Below are 16,480 nucleotides of genomic sequence, written 5' to 3' on the forward strand. Positions count from 1 at the left end.
GTCCCGTCCCACCGCTGCAATCAGGGTTCGAGAAGCTGCACGGCCGCCAAGCCTTCCGCTTTGGCTGCGCAGTGTGGATGGGCAATGGACCAATCAGAATTAAGATCGGTCCTCTCGCCGCTGGGCGCCCCGCCTTCAATCCTGTGGATGAGGGGCTCTTGCGGGGCTCAACCTCCACTCCGACATCCGGAATGCTCCCCCACCTTCGATCTTCGACCACGCTCGTCGATCGGAGTTCTGGCCACGAGATAGGACCCATGTGTCGGCTAGCTATCGCGATAGAAAATACAGCGCGGGCGTAGGTATGTCAGAAGCTGCCGCTGCGGCCGTTTCAGGTCGATATGTCAGGTACAGAGCTACCTACCAGTCGTGAGGACGATAACATCAGTTAGCAGGAGATTTGAGGGAGCATGTAATCGACGGATACGCGCAGTGAGATGATGTCATACTTGCCTGATACTGTCCGCGCCACTTACACCGTTGGACAGGCCCTTGCCTCAATGTACACCCATTACTCCGACGTTATTTAGAAGCGCGAACGCCTCGAAGTTCAACGGTTGTGATAGTAAATAGGATCTTTTTATCGAAATATGTTGCAAGTACCGAGTAGCACTGACTCGAAAACGCACAGGAAGGGGAGGATTAAATGAAAGAAAGACAAGAGAAATCAAACAGGAAATACAGGGATGAGTAAAAGAGAAGAAACCCCGTCGTCGTCGGATATTCTTGGTGCGCGTGTCTAGCCTCGGTGTGCCCAGAACGAAGCGAGGACTGGGTATCTAGGAGCAAGTGAAGTGGTCGTAGATGTCTCTTGAGGTTTCATTGCATCTTCCATTTCTCTAGACCCGACCGTGTCATCTGCCCCTTTGCCTTCTTTCTAGACACATTCCCTGTATATGGTCGATTATGACTTAGTCTCAACTCGCAAACTACTGGTGACCTTCTAGCCCCTTTCGCGCCCTGGAATGAACCCACGCAGGAGCCCAACACTTTCACGCTAGTACGGTGGGAAAGGAGGCCGCATCAGTATCGTCCTGAACACCGCCAACTTGGAGGAACGTGGAGAGCTACACACCCACCTCGATAGTATCCTGGCTTTGACGTCAGGGTGACTGAAGGACATTCAGCCGTCGGTGCTGGGCCTTCAACCTGGTCGTCCTGTGTGTCGGGGTTGCAATTCGATCGTCTGTTGAAGAATAGCCACTGAGCGTCAAATTGTATACTTCAACGAGAAGGGCATGGTAGACAAACCGGGAATCAACCAATGCACGCAGCACGTTCACGCGGTAGTCCAGGGTAGAAGTTGTGTCTTCATGTCGAAGAGTGACAAGACCGTGGACTAGAGGGTTCTGTATCTGTGTGTCGTCTTCTGGAGGCCTTGGTCGAGCTGCTGCTGCGTGGCAGCGAGTTCGGCGCGCGTAGCCTTGAGTTGCTGTTTGCTGGTAGCCAGCTCGATGTGGGTGGCCGTAAGCTGTTCTCGGAGCTGAGAGACGTCGTTTTGCCACGTTGTGACCTGCGCTTGGAGATAGCTCATCTGGAGTTGAACCGTGTGGCAAGCCATTGCGATGAGCTCGTCGGCCGGGGCCATGATGCTCGAGTGGGGTAATCCAAGCTGGACGGAAAAGAACAGACTGTATCGTCTATAAAGTGTTGGGGTTCTTCGTCTTATGTAGAACAATAAGGTCGGAGAGATCTTCTTCCAGGTGGCGAGAAGATACCATCGCTCCTCCATTGACGTTTTTGTTAGAACTAGTTGCATCATCCTCCAGTGTTAGGAGACTGTCAGTATGAAAATCGAGACCGAATGGCAGTTTTACATGCTCCTGGAACGCGAGGTTTGTTTCGCGAGCTACAATATCCGAGGTCATCAATGTCTAATAAGGTGTCGGGAGCTCTAGGCCGTGTCAAAGGCATTTAGGTAATGCTTGAACTTATCGTAAGCCATGACATAGTGCTCAAACCCGATACAACTACATAGCTTCAAAGAATTCCCTTGATACTTGAGATCAAGGCCGCTCACCAGCAAATAACATTATCAACAAAGGGCTGTATCACGGGATCACGCAACATGGACTCGATCTGAAGGCAACGCAGCTGGTACATTGAGAGACCTGTCTCGGTCTTGTTGAGGAATCTGAAAACTCAAGGACTATCTGCATTAGAGCAAAGTCATCGCCATCCGTTTCCACTCCGGTATCGGATCTCGAAATCAGCAGACGCAGCGGCCTGAAACGGCCAGGTAAACTCAGCGCAACTCCCCGATGGACCATGGCAGATCATCGAGGATCTCTAAGGACTCGGAGGGACCTTGTCCGCCTCATCAAGCCTCTCCTCACGCATGGTCTTGCTCACATCGTCGTCTCCTCCTGGTTCAACTCTCCACCCATATCTTCACCCATCTCCTTGTCAATCTTCTTGACCATCTCATTGGTTCCTCCATCGCACGCTCCTTGTCCGCCTGCCCGTATGTCCTCAGAAGCAAGGCCTGAGATGTCCGACGCGTCTTTGAGATCCAGATCCTGCTCCATCTTCTCGATCTTCGGCCTCGATGATCTGAGGCTCACCCAGAATGGGAGTCAGAGGCTCGTGAGGAATACCATCCATGTCGGTATCCTCGACCTTGACGATTGGAGAGTGGCTTGTGCCGACAACTGGAGTTTGGTTAAGGACAACACGGCGGTCGTTCGAGTCCTCGGCCTTGGTGACTGGGTTTGCGAGGCTGAGGTTCTGGGTTTGGGCAGAGGCGGCAGCATCTTTAAAATTCTGACTCTGAATTCCTGCTGAACCACCCGTGAAAACCTTGGCGGGGGCTCTGCGACGCCAAGTCACAGGAGATGCATTGGAAATATGGCCCTTCTTGCTCTCCTGGCTCGTGGTGCCAGACGCAGAAGCATCGTGCTCAATCGCAGCTGGAACCATGATGTGATCGGAGGTTGCCGTGTCATGATACTGAGAACGGGGATTTCCCTTGCGGAAGCCCAAGACTTCTGCGAATAACTCATCTGCCTCTTTGAGTATGATCTTGACCTGCTCCCGAGCCTTGTCGTGGTCATCATGGGCATGCTGATTTCTAAGGGCAATCGCGTAGCCTTTTCGGATTGCTTCAATCTTCTCCATTCAAAAATAATGGTTTCTTCGAGGTTGTTGATGTGGTCGTTGAGGCGTTTCTTGATCTGATTAGCCATGCGAGGGAAATCGGTGACAGAGAGAGCCTCAACGCCGTCGGCCATGATGCTTTTCATGCGCTCGTATGTCTGATAGCCTATGGAGAGAGTTCGTATGTTAATAACTATAGTAAGCTGTTGCATGGACAACAATACCTTATGTGGCACTTACCTGACTGGTTGGCACATTGTTGGTAGGTCTCCCTCAGGGACCATTGGATACGCAGTTGGAAAAGCTGCCGCTCAATCCGTTGGACTTTCTTCAGTTCGTCAAGGTGCTGTTCAAGGTTGAAGATCGTCTCTGCCATGGTCTTGGCATGTGAATGTGCAGTGTCGACAAACTTCCCCTTATTGAGCCGTGGATCTGCCTGGATCCGCTCGACGCAGTCATTGATCGCATCACGCTCCTGATTGCGGAGATGTCGCAGCTTGGGCGGGATGGACGAAAAGTACTCCTCCCAGGCCCTTGCAACCGTCGCCCAGAACGGTTCGGAGAGATCTGCGTCTGTTAGTGCATCCTCCCCAACAGAACCATAGCAGGGGCAACCCGGGGTTTTCGTACCTTCATTGAAGTTGATCTGCTCCCGTGGGGGCGGAGGCACATACAAGCCACTAATTATATGGTAATAGACAGAAGTTAGACACCCAATATTCTTGAAAGCATGGTCCAAGTTTCTGTAAGTCCGGGTTAAAACGTACAGTCGCCTGCAAACAGCCCTGAATGTTTGCCAGAGTAAACCCTGCCCTCCGTCTCTCTTCGGAGCCCACCAACTGTAGGCTTTGGTAAGTGCCTCCTCGGCCGCGCGACTCGCGGCGACTTCTAAACAAGTGATGAGCACGGTATTCCTATCCATCTTGTAGGCGGATATAGCTCTGCGAGCGACGTTGATGCATTTCGGTATTGATAATGACAGTCAGCGTCTGGTAATGTCCAAGTGACGGAGGATGGGTCTTCCAGTGAAGCCACTAACCTCCTTCAACGCCTCGGCGTACTGGCCCACGATCTCGGTTTGCTCCTTGACATCTTGAGTGACCTCCGAGGGTTGATTGTCGCAAACGTGAATGTAGAGATCCAGAATCAATGTGCGCAGATCCATCAGGAACTTGCGCCGGTCCGCGAGTTGGATATCTCCAACAATGCTTTCCGCATGCTTCATGAGGGCTGGAATCTCCGTATCCGCTTCATCTCTGAATCCCCATATCTGGGGCTCAGTGACAAGCTGGCCACGTTTCTGAAGATAGGCTTTGCCTGAGATGCAAAATACGCGAAAGGTGTCTGCGATCCTGTCGTAATCACGCCCTAACTGTGGAACACCAGGCTGTTGGGCGTGAATGGCGGCAGATTCCTCGTCCAGTCTGTTAATGAATTGTTAGGAGCCCGCTATTATTAATAATAATAATCAAGATCATGGGGGTAGCGACGACGAACTCCTTGAGGCCTTCAACAAACTGCGCCCTGATTGCTTTGCGGGCCCTCTCATTACGGTAGAGGATGCATTCCCTTTTGAAGCGATCCATTACTGCATCCAAATCTTTTTGAAGCTGATACCTTTCCGTCCTTGTTTTCTCCAACTCCACTTTCAACCCTCGGAGCCGTGATCGCAAAGAGTTGCTTGGCGCCTCGGCCTCGTTCGAGCACTCAGTGGCGCGCGTCACCGGATGGAAATCAGAGCTGGGTTGGGTAGAAGAGCTCCAGCCGTCCTGTGCCTCGTATCGTGTGCGCTTTCCGGCACTCTGAGGGATATGTGAAGATGTCCGTTTGACAGAACCATGAGCAGTCGTTGAGAATTTGGAGACGTCCGGTCCTTGCTCGAGCTCCTACATCTCATCCATTTCATCACCGGATTCTCCAAGCTCTTCCCGCAAAGCTTCGTATCCATCCCGCAAATTGCTAACCTCGAGATAAGCTTCGTGGATTTTGTCCTTAAGTTCTTCGACCTCCTGCGAAAGAGAGCGTAGCACGCTGTCTTTAGGCGAGGCCTGGGCCATGTCATCATTGGACACATCGTCGGTCTTGGAGCATATAAAGGTGACCAGGGAATACTTGCCGTCAAGTTGTAAAACTCTCCTGAACGATTTTCCCAGCAAGTTTTGTGCCGGCCTGTCGTTTTCCGCGCGTTGAATCGGGGACAGACACCACAGACCAGAGCACTGCTCAAAATAACGGTCGGCCACTGCTGACCTCGCAGCATTAGAATCTTGAGTTCCCGGCTGTTGCAATGTATTGGTCCTCTCAAAGTCAAGTTGGAATGTCTCAGACGAAGTTCTCAACTGGAATGTCTTACCAAGTCCACAAGCGTGAGTCCGCATTTCAGGATGTTGGCCTTGACGAAAATCTTGACCACCTTGATAAGTGGCCAAAATCGCGTGACAGCCGACGACCTGGCATCACCCTCGTCTTGAGGACTCTCATAGATATACTTGTGGAGTTCACTTGAAAAGTTGCGCTTGTTGGAGTGTGCGATGTCCAGACTGGTACCAAGAAGATCTTGGAGTTCAGAGCCTTCCAGATTTCGAAGAGGCCGGAAAGCCACCTTTCCCTTTGCCAGATCTTCTTTCTTCAGGTTTGGGTAGATGGCCCGGAGTTTGTGATATGCGATGCGAGCTGGAGATTCCTCACCCATTCCATCGCTGTCGTCGTGGTGGACATCAGATAGCAGGGTGCGCAACTCGTCCTCCCAATCCTTGGCGCTGATGAACTCGATGGTGGCTCGGTATCTTTCCGATTTGGCTTCCGAGTCGTTGTAAGAAATCTCCACGGGAGTGGCGGTGCGGGCTTGATTGCCTAGCGTGTTGTCAATACAGCTCCTATACCAAGAATATCAAAAGAAACGGCAATAGTCGCGTACTGCTCGTGGGGAGAACGGTGTCGCCTATCAGGGAGTTGAGCATGAAGCTCTTTCCAGCACCGGTAGTTCCAAAGACACCGATGGTGGCCCGCCGAGGCTGAGCCATGTCGAGGTGTTCGTCGACTTTCTGGAGCCATTGGACGTTTTCGGGAATCGACTGTGTCTCTTCAAGCACAGCCTTGATTTTCTTGAGAGTTTCGACACCAACCGGTACGGCCTTCGAAATTTCGCGAGACAAGTCTCGGGAGATCACCTTGTTGAGAAACTTCAAACGGAGATTCAGGTCGTCCTCTTTGACAAGTTAGTCTGGATGTTCCAAGTTCAACAGGGTAATAATGCGAGCGTAGACTGTAAATACCCATTGTGGTTTTGGTTCAGGTTCAATGACTGATCAATGACAAGGAAACCATGATTGACAATGGCGAGGATGTCCGGGAACCGTTTCGTCACTGATTGGAGAGTGAATGAGGAGAAGAAGAGGGAGACCAGAGAAGCGAAGAAGAGGTGCCAAATGAGACAACCTGGGGAACGATCCCAAAGCGAGGGTGAGGTCAAAAGCCTAGATATTGATAATGTTTGAACTTGGGGTTCACCAATCGCGGCTTACTGCCAAAGTTCCCCTCAGGGTAGCGGTGTGAGGTCAGTCTGAGGCTAGGAAAGGAGAAGAGGAAAAAAGGTACGGATGATTATAATGAGCGGGTAAGTTTTGAAGAGGAGGAGAGGTGTGCGAGTTGTAAGAGAAGAGGGTGAGTGAGGAAGGAGGGGAAAGCCTCGAGGTAAAAAAAAGAGAGGGAAGTCCAGAAGTAAGAGGGATCTCGTGGTAGCCTTGTTGTAGGATTTGAACAACTTCCAATTATTAAAGAAAGGCCAGGCAGATATGTAATAACCACTTTATTAATTATGCCAACTTAGGACGAAACTTCAAGATCCCTTATCTAAGCTGGAGTTGGCTATCAAATGGGGGGAGGGAGTACCTCCCACGCTTGTCAAAACCATGTCTCACGGGGTGTATTCTGAGAACTCCAGGATCAGAGGAGAGGACAGAAATGCACATTCATTGGAAACTGCTCGAGGGGTAGTGATGAAATGAAAGTGGTCTTGCTCTTGGCAGAGACAACTTCAAACTCTCGAGGACAACAGGTAAACAAAGGGGAATACCATCGTTTACCATCTTGGGAGTGGATGTCAATAACCCCGAGACGCAAGTTCCTTATCTCTCGGAAAATCGTGATGGCCAGACTCAGGATGGAGTTTAGTGTAAAGAGCGTACAAATGGCATCGGGGATCCGTTTTTGAAATCAAACCGCACTCCCATGGGAATATCTGGCCTTGGTCTCAGGTCTCGGTCTTGACATAATTAGCGGAAAGGACCTCGATGTCACAACTATTTCGGCAACCCCCCGCCCCCCAAGAGTTGAAGGCACGGTGCGGTACCGAGTGTGAATATATTCTCCTTGATCACACTCCTACTGTTGAGATAACATTGGTGATTTTGATCATTTATTTCATGAACGAGGTTCTAGCTACCACCGTATCCTCGTACCACAGCCTGAATACTCGAATGTTGCCATGCAATATCTATCAAAGAAAAGGAAAACTACTAAAAAAATGAGGATATATTCTTCAGCTCACGATAATTATTGTTAATAAACAAAGTTTAGGAAGAAGAACTACAAGAAAAAAAAGAAAAAGAAAGCGTGCAAACAATCTGGGGTTAATATTGTGACACAGTCAGAGCCCAGACCTGAACGATGGCATATGCAGAATGAAGTGAAGGAAGCGATTGAATTCTTCTAAGAAACTATCTGAGTCCCAGAGGGCCTGGAAGCCCCGAATATATACACAGAGGGGGTGGCGCCAGGTGGGCCATCTGGGCCGCCAGAGATAGGAGGCTGAGAGCCGAGGCTGACTGACTAAGCCAGACTCAGGTCCAAACCGGCCATATCCTGTCATAAATATTAACGCTTTGGACTTTTGCACATGGATGGGTACTCTGTCTCACCACATGACAATGGTTTGAGGGAGGTCAATCAGGTACCTTTATAAGCTAAGTGAGAATCTTGAAATGAATTGTCAGACATTAATACTCATACAATCAAGGAAATCGCACTGGATCCGTACGAGCTAAGTACTCTCACACAGCAATATCTCCGGTAACCGCCTCCTTACAGGACTGAGCATCACTTCTGCTCCACCTCGATCACTGTTCCAACGTTGTCGTTCACCATTTCACCTTGGTATGGTGACGCGATACCAACCACCTGCGCATGCCCCAGAGTCATTGCCTCAGAAGCCTCCTCCGTCTCAATCATCCGGCCAACGCCTTCGCTGAGAGGCGCCTCCCGGACTTCAGCAATGATGCCGCCATCATGAACTTCCTCCTGGGTCATTGTCTCGGCGGCTTCGGGGCTGGTACAAGTCCTGTGAAGGTCCTCCAGATCTGGGGGTTGATGACCCAAGGAAGTGTCATCAACTAGTTCATCTCGACCCTCGCTTAGCTCGGTGGTCACCACGTCAGAGTTGGCAGGTAGTGCCTGCTCCGGGTTCCAGGTTGACTTGTTGCAAGCCAGGCTCCTCAACCAAGCATCCCAACTTGGTGACGAAATCTCCAACCTGCCTACGGAGGTTTTTCATTTCCTCTGTCGCACTCTGGTTGGCCAAGATAGCTGCATAGTCATCGTTGAGATGGTTCAGAACCCGGGTTGTTCTTTCTGAGACTTTGTCCTGAAGTGGCCCAAGGATGTTCTCAAGGATTGCCTTTGCTCGGATGACCACATCAATATCTGAGAGTGGCCGTCTTCGAGCTTAGCGGAAATGATGTCCTTCATTCGCTTGAAGCAGCCCTCACCTGATTCAGAATTTAGCATATGATCTGAGACGCATGAGACGAGAGAGAGTTCGCTCTTACCGCCTTCCTGAGCACATTGCCTGTACGTGCTGCTCATCAGTTCTGACACAACTCGAGTGAAGACTTTTCTTGCATCCTGTTGCGATGTCTTCAACACCTTCCTCTGACTGGCCGTATCCCTCAGCCTTGCTTGGTAGCTTGGGACTTGCTTTGCTGCCGATTGGAAGGTGTTCAACTTGTTGAGATTTGACCGCGTCGCCATTCGGTTGGCGAATGTCAAGAGCGCAGAGTCGAGAACCGTACTCAGGTATTCGATATTCTTGGGGGATCAATTCAACACACGTTCTTTCCCAGCCTCTTCCAATATGCTTCACGATCGGCTCAACGAGATCTGTCCGCATCAGGTCGCTGATATGTGTCGACAGGGAGTCCTACCAGTGAGGGCGACTCACCTTGATTGAAATCGACGAGGCCTCTTGTCGGGGACTGGAATTCTCCGCTACAGGCAAAATGGTTAGTTGTGACTATGATGCGTCAACCTATCTAACGTACCCTCTCCGACAGGTTGCCGCGTAGGTAGGGTAAGCGAGGCCACCGGCATGTCTCGGCTTTGACTATCCAGCACCCGTGGGCACCGCAGCGGCTGCTGCCATCTCAGCAGCGGAATCCAGGTTGCGGGTGATGCTGAAGTCAATGACGGTCTGGAAACTAACCATGGTGTCGTCGATGGCCTTGAGGCATTCCTGTCAAAGAGGCATTTGAAGGTTAGGGACGGTTCTAAGCAACCACGACATGATCAAGCACGTACGCGGCGAATCTCTGCCATGGAACTTTTGAGAAACTCGGTCTCCGTTTTCAGGGCTTCCTCGGCCAGGTTTACTGGCTCGCGCACTACCATCTGCAGATAAATTTGGCCGAGGAAAGTGCGCAGGTCTTGAAGAAATCGGCGGCAATCATTCACATGAGCAGACTCGACCATAGATCGAGCGTGTTCCTGCAAGGAGGGAATCTCGGTGTCTTCCTTGAGTGGAAACCCATTCACAATCTCATCGCTCTTGAGTCGGCCAGACATCTTGTGGTACGCTTTGCTGGAGACACAAAAGACTGGGAGACTATTGGCGATTGCTGCGTAATCGCGTTGCTCGTGATTCGGGTCAAACGACGCTTCGTCCTCCTCGGTTGCGGCATCCTGATCCAACCTGGCGGCAGGGAGTCAGTTTATCAATACTCGGCAACGTAGGACACCCATTACTTACTCTTGCAGGCCTTCAGAAAATTGGCTCTGGATGGTCGGGCGAAACTGGTCATTGCGGTACATAATGCACGGATTTTTGACCATTGAGGCAAGCTCATTAATCCTCTTCTCGCCCTCCTTGACTGCCTGACGAAGACGCTTCCTCTCCTTGTCAAGATCGCGCTTCTCTGCTTTCGCGGATTCCTTTTGGTCCTTGAGCTCCTTCAGACGGCTGGTGGCATCCGTGCGAGAAACCCGTTGCTGCTCCTCGTTCTCCTCCTGGCTCGAGCCGGCGGCATCATCTGACTCGGTGTCTGACTCTGACGACTCGGAGCTGCCATCTGTATTCCGCCTCTGACGCTTGCGAGAGGTCTGTGCCTGGACCGCCGGTCGTTTCATAGGTGAAGCCATGACAACCTCGTCTCCTGAACACTCGTCTATGGAGCGCTGCAGTTCATCGATCTCTTCTCCAAGTTGATCGAGGATCTTGCTAACGCGGCGTTGCTTCCGGTCTATGCCCTTGGATTCCGAACGCAGTTTTTTGTGTTGCTCACGGAGGCCCTGCAGTTGGGCTTGCAGTTGGCGTGTTTCACTAATATCCTCAGGCATCGCCTTGAGGACCTCTGTGATTGAGATTTCGTCTGTCTTGGAACATATCATCGTAACATTGGAGTACATGCCGTCGAACATCAATCGGCGGCGGAAGGTCTTGCTCATCAAGGTCTGAGCAGCCTTGTCGTCAACCGCGCAGGTGATGGGCGCCACCACCCATATTCCGCTGCATTGTTCGAGATATTTCGATGCCGCAGCAGATCTCGCGGCGTTGGAGTCGTGGATTCCGGGCTATATTATGTATTAGAAAGACACAAGGACCAGCTGGAGCCTTGGGGTAACTTACCAGGTCAACCAGCACCAACCCGGGCTCAAGATAGGGCTTTTGACAAAGACCTTGACGACTTTGATCAGAGGCCAATACTCCATTGCCTTGGGCTCATTGGCATTCTTCTCTTGGCCCTCTTTTTGGGCTTCGAGTCGATGTACTGCAACAGGCCGTCAAAGAACTCTTGGTTTGTTGCGCCGGATACCTTCAAGACCGTGCCAAGGACCTCCTGGACCGCAGCCACTCGAAGGAGGTAGTCTGTTGTCACATATCCGTCCGAGGTATCCTGTTTTCTCATATCAGGGTAGACCGCGCGAACCTTGGCAAGTGCAATGCCTGCTTCTGTTTCGGAGAAGAAGTCGCTGGCAGCTCGACCGGCTTCAGCCCCGAGATCATCGAGAAGGGAATTAAACTCTTTTGCCCAGTCCTCTTCAGAAATAAAATGGACCTCAGCACGATATTTTTCGTCTTCGTTGACCAAGTGGTTTTACGACAACTCAGTGCTGACCGCAGTACAAGCCCGCATACCTGATAAGGCGTCAGCAAGGTCCAAGCTTTGTGAACATCAAAGAATGCTCGGAGTCTCTTCCAGTTTGTAGGGACTAGGCACTATTCATCAAAAACTGCGTTGATGACGGAACTCTTGCCTCCCCCTGTGCTGCCGACAACATCGACCACAATCCGCTGGGGCTTAGCTTTGGCAAGAAGCCTGTCGATGTGTGCAACCAATGCCGACGTGTCGGTCACGTTTGTGGACTGCTCCAGCAGAGATTTGAGCTTTGTCAGGGTGGCAACGCTGATTCCCACGCCATCTCGAAACTCGAGCGAGAAGCGGAGGTGGACTCCATCAACTCTGTGAGAGCATTGGTATCGAGTCCCACAGTTTGGTCATCCATGATCGCACCTGCAAACAATCAGCATGATGCTGAGCTCACAATGGCCGAGTGGTTGTCTGAAAGTCTCCTGGGCACCTCGGATGGACAATGGTCAGCAAACATAGTAGACTCGTAGGACCGACCTGTTGGATGGAGTCTTGGATTTTCTCTGGAATAGGAACAGTATCACGACAAAGTCCAGTTTGATTTCAGGCGGATAGAAACTCTCTCATCGCCCCAACAGTTGCGGCAGGTTGGGTGGTGAGATTGCGGGTAATTGGGGTTTGGGACAGTGCTGAAGTTCCAGGTTTACAGCAGAAAAAAAATGGAAGGTTGGAGGGAAAAGAGAGCTGCCTGGTGGCAGATGACAAGTTGTCGTGGCAAGAAAAGAAGGAAGGAAAGAAGGAAGGAGCGATCAGGCACCCGTCCCGCAAACCAAACGTGGAGTTCTGCAACCGAGTTTCCTTAGATGCCTGATAGGCACCTGTGAAGACCGGCAGGCAGGAAGCCCTTTGGAGTTCACTTCGCACATCTTGGTCTTGACTTTTTCTTCTTTCGCATCATCATCATCATCACCGCACACACACACACACACACACACACACACACACACACACACACACACTATTTTTATCTTCCTCTTTTCTGTTCTTTTCTTTCTTTTTCTTTTTTCCTTTTTCCCTTTTTTCCCTTTTTCTTTTTTCTTTTTTCTTTCCTTTTCCTTTGGCTCTACGCAGTCTCGAGGAAGCAGATTCACGTCATCGGAATAAAGGGCAGACTAAGGAGTACAACCAGACCTTATCTGCCCAGGAAATACTCAAAACAACTTGTCATCTCAACGATGCTAATCAGATGCGTCTCTGGGAGTTTGATCAAGAAGATTTGAGTATTATTACCAGCGTCGTTTACCTGGATGCCCCGTTGACAATCCAAAACACCATCGGAGCCAACCAATGCAAGTTGTTGTATTGCAGTCATCGTGTGGGCAGCCTACGTATGAGATGATTTGGTTAACATCCATCATCTAAGCAGGTTCTCAATTTTGTGTCCAGCCTCACTCAGAAGCAGCACATCCATTCGAGCTTGACCAAGAGGTGACGTTAAGGTGATCCGGGGGCTGGCTTTGCGGCTCTGTGTCACGCCAAGACACAAGTGGGCCCGGTTGGAGATGACATCAATGCTACACCGCCTTCCTAGCTGGGTCGCGCGTTGCCTGGAAACATCGTCAATCGAGACGGCCGTCGACAAAGCATCCATCCGCAATCGACAACCTCATTGCCAACATCAGTCACTCAACAATCCACAACTCACTCCAATACCGCGACGGATTTTCCCGATATAAGGAAATCAGGCTGAGTTTGAATATTGTGATAACCAATCCCGACTTTTGCAGCCACTTCCAAACCAACAACACCGAAATCACCACCCCAACCATCCATCATCATGTCGACCATCGCTCCGACGGCGCTGCAGAGCTCGCAGCCACCCATCACGCCTCGCCCTTTTAATGCGAAGCAGCCAGAGACAATTCGCCTCTACCCGCTGTCGAACTACACCTTCGGAGTCAAGGAGACGCAGCCTGAGGAGGACCCCAGCGTGCTCGCCCGCCTGAAGCGGCTGGAAGAACACTACCGGGCCCATGGCATGCGGCGGACCTGCGAGGGGATTCTGGTGTGCCACGAGCACAACCACCCACATATCCTGATGCTCCAGATCGCCAACGCTTTTTTCAAGCTTCCTGGAGATTATCTTCGGCCCGAGGATGACGAGATCGAGGGTTTCAAGGCACGCCTCGACGAACGCCTGGCTCCTGTTGGAAGCCTCGGCGAGGGCAACAAGGCCGGCGACTGGCAGATCGGCGACTGCCTCGCCCAGTGGTGGCGCCCCAACTTCGAGACCTTCATGTACCCCTTCGTGCCAGCCCACATCACGCGGCCAAAGGAGTGCAAGAAGCTGTACCTGATTCAACTTCCGGAAACCAGTAAGCTTTCCCAAGAACCCAAACAAAGTCAATGACCGTTGACATGCATCGTTAACGTGTTTCGCTATCAGAGGTCCTCAGCGTTCCGAAGAACATGAAGCTGCTCGCCGTCCCCCTATTCGAGCTGTACGAGAACACCGGGCGGTACGGACCTCAGCTGTCCGCCATTCCGCATCTGCTCAGCCGCTACAACTTCGAGTTTGTGAACGAGCAGGGAGAGGTGGTGGCTATGACTCCTGGCGCGGCGCCGAGCCCCGAGGGTTACATCCCCCAGACCAAGGTGCTGGCTGGGGGCGACGACGTCGACATGAAGACGGAGAATGGGACGCACTGATTGTTTGCCATTGATATTGGCAGGAGAGCATGGGATGTTCACTATCAGGGTGGGCAGGCAGGCGTACGGCGTCTACGGGAAAAGTGGCGGCAGGAATTTTATGGAGCGTTAGATCAAAACTGGAAACATGATCAGGCTGGCTCAGAGTTTTCTTCTACATCCCGAATAAGTCAACACAATAATATACCCCGTCACACATCACAAAAGCTGGATCACCTGCGTCATGCCTTTTCACCCTGAATCGTCGCTACGACCCTGCGTGAGTGCTTCATCGCGCGGAACTCGAGGTACCAGATCCCTTGCCACGTCCCAGTTGCCTGAACCAGTAAGCCTCCGCGTCGACTTCGCCCCGGAGAAGAGGGAGAGTTTACTTACCAGCTTGCCATCTTTGATGGGTATGGTCACGCTGGCACCAATCAGGGCGGACTTAACGTGAGCGGGGAGGTCATCGGGTCCTAGAGACAAAGTTTCGTGAGACTTCAGGAACTGGCGCCCGATAGGATGTCAAGGAGTTCATACCCTCAGCATCGTGCCGGTACAAGGCTTCGCCGTTGGGACCAGCCTCGGGGACGATCCTGTCAAGCGTGTCGCTCATGTCGGCTCTCACGTCCTGAGGTCCGGCCGTGTCAATAACCCAGCCGAAGATGAAATACAAGTCTGATATCCACATCCTTCCCATCTCGGGACACACTTAAATTCCCACCAAACCTGGGTTGATTGATCAAGTTCGTCTCCAAGGACTAAGACCAGTAGGAAATGATGGCAGCTAAAGACGCTCACGAACCTCATCCCAATTTTCATTCAAGCTCAACGCGCAGCTAGTGTGCTGGATAAACAGATGCAGCAGCCCAATCTTGTACTGGCGAATCTCGGGCAACTCGCGCAGCACGATATCGGTGATGAGATAAGAACCGCGGGAGCGGGCGGGGAGGGTGAATTGTTTCTGAAACCACATCGTCTGGACAGGCGCTGGGTGCCCTGGGTATTGTTGATATGGATTTTGGATCTGTGATGGCGATGAAGAAGGGAATAAGCGGAGCGGAACCGTCCAGACGAGGTGGAAGAGGGAGGGAAAGAGGGCGAGGAGGAGGAAGAAGAAAAGGAGGAGGGTTGTTGCAGAAGAGAATGTGGACGACGGGATGGTGTCCTGTGCGCGTTCCTTGGGCTGGCGGCTTTTGTCCGGATCGTGTACGGCTTCTTTCCCAGAAGGCATGGACAATGTCCTACGAATTCCGAGGTCGACAAAGACGGACAGAGATGCGGCTCCGGTGGGGGAGGGGCAGAGGAAACGTCATGCATGTCGTGGTGGGGCAGACGGCAGAACAGCATGTGGCGATTGGATGGGGTTGAAATAAGGTAATCGGAGGAGGTCAGGAACAAAACCGTCGAGTTCTTAGAGCTTATGGATGGTGGAGGTAATGGAAACAATCTACCCGACCTATCTATGTACGTAGCCCAGAGAGTACAAGCTGAGGTCTCTAGATCAGATTACTCGTATCTCTGCCAAGGAATGCCCCGACTGTCCACAACACATCTTCAGGCTGTAGGACTTTGACCAGACGGTAGATTCTTGATTGATGGGGCATAAGGTACCAAGCCATTGCTCTCTTTGGCCGGGTGTGACTGAATCGAGGTGGTCCCATTTCCAACATTATTGTCCACGATCACAAGCTCATTGGGAGAGAAGCCAACTTAAACTAACCTCCAGATTTGGCTCAACTTGCTGACTTCCTGGGGTCGTGAGCACAGGACAACTCCCATTAGTAATTCATGACCCACGCCCCAACCACCAAATTTCCAGAGCCAGGGCACAGGAAAGCGAAGGAGTACTGTGGTATATACACACCCAAGTGAAGTAAATCTGCGTGCAAATATGGTGCAAATATGGTAGAGAGTTCCGAAGCCGGGAGATGACAAACAGGCCTGGAGTTCCGGCCACACAGGGGGCAGCCCCGGAGGGCGGGATGGAGCTCTCCCGAAGGTGGGGTAGCCTGACCTGCGGTGTCTTACTGAGGTACATCTCATTACACATAAATTTAGCTGTAAACTGGAGTATTGACCTATGATGTCCAAGCAAGCCTCGCTCCAGCTGCATGCAGCTAATCCCTGTCCGTCCCGCACCGAACCAGTTCCCCAGAAGGCATCCCGTCCCTGCTGACAATTCAACGTTGCGACGCGTGTTTGGATACGCCGGCGAAGGAGAGCGAAGCTTCGTCTTATCTCCGAGGTTCTAACCTGGCGCAAAGAGTTCTTGGATTGGCATCCACACCCATAGCATTTTTTTTTCCCTCTACTTCGTATTGGTATATCTAGCT

General features: G+C 51.5%; 4 protein-coding genes across 4 annotated transcripts; 1 reads left to right on the forward strand and 3 right to left on the reverse strand.

The window, feature by feature from the left end:
* Window positions 1-1,339: 1,339 nt before the first annotated feature.
* VTJ04DRAFT_3435 (uncharacterized protein) lies at window positions 1,340-6,119 on the reverse strand (the record flags this gene model as incomplete). The annotated part of the gene is made up of 10 exons (XM_069361335.1): window positions 1,340-1,640; window positions 2,353-2,485; window positions 2,565-2,987; window positions 3,065-3,262; window positions 3,337-3,663; window positions 3,727-3,742; window positions 4,136-4,520; window positions 4,987-5,375; window positions 5,450-5,949; window positions 6,014-6,119. 10 exons carry the CDS (start codon window positions 6,117-6,119, stop codon window positions 1,340-1,342), a joined length of 2,778 nt encoding a protein of 925 aa, XP_069221956.1.
* A 3,356-nt stretch (window positions 6,120-9,475) lies between these two features.
* On the reverse strand, window positions 9,476-11,896 carry VTJ04DRAFT_3436 (uncharacterized protein; the record flags this gene model as incomplete). Its single annotated transcript, XM_069361336.1, has 8 exons — window positions 9,476-9,604; window positions 9,670-10,060; window positions 10,118-10,938; window positions 10,994-11,029; window positions 11,295-11,404; window positions 11,504-11,529; window positions 11,586-11,828; window positions 11,880-11,896. 8 exons carry the CDS (start codon window positions 11,894-11,896, stop codon window positions 9,476-9,478), a joined length of 1,773 nt encoding a protein of 590 aa, XP_069221957.1.
* A 1,397-nt stretch (window positions 11,897-13,293) lies between these two features.
* VTJ04DRAFT_3437 (uncharacterized protein) lies at window positions 13,294-14,165 on the forward strand (the record flags this gene model as incomplete). Its single annotated transcript, XM_069361337.1, has 2 exons — window positions 13,294-13,831; window positions 13,903-14,165. 2 exons carry the CDS (start codon window positions 13,294-13,296, stop codon window positions 14,163-14,165), a joined length of 801 nt encoding a protein of 266 aa, XP_069221958.1.
* Window positions 14,166-14,386: 221 nt separating this feature from the next.
* VTJ04DRAFT_3438 (uncharacterized protein) lies at window positions 14,387-15,120 on the reverse strand (the record flags this gene model as incomplete). The annotated part of the gene is made up of 4 exons (XM_069361338.1): window positions 14,387-14,482; window positions 14,541-14,620; window positions 14,685-14,775; window positions 14,950-15,120. The coding sequence occupies 4 exons, from the start codon at window positions 15,118-15,120 to the stop codon at window positions 14,387-14,389; spliced, it is 438 nt and encodes a 145-aa protein (XP_069221959.1).
* Window positions 15,121-16,480: the final 1,360 nt, after the last annotated feature.

Source organism: Mycothermus thermophilus, assembly GCF_041956435.1.
Source record: "Mycothermus thermophilus strain CBS 625.91 unplaced genomic scaffold VTJ04scaffold_2, whole genome shotgun sequence".
NCBI lineage: Eukaryota > Fungi > Ascomycota > Sordariomycetes > Sordariales > Chaetomiaceae > Mycothermus > Mycothermus thermophilus.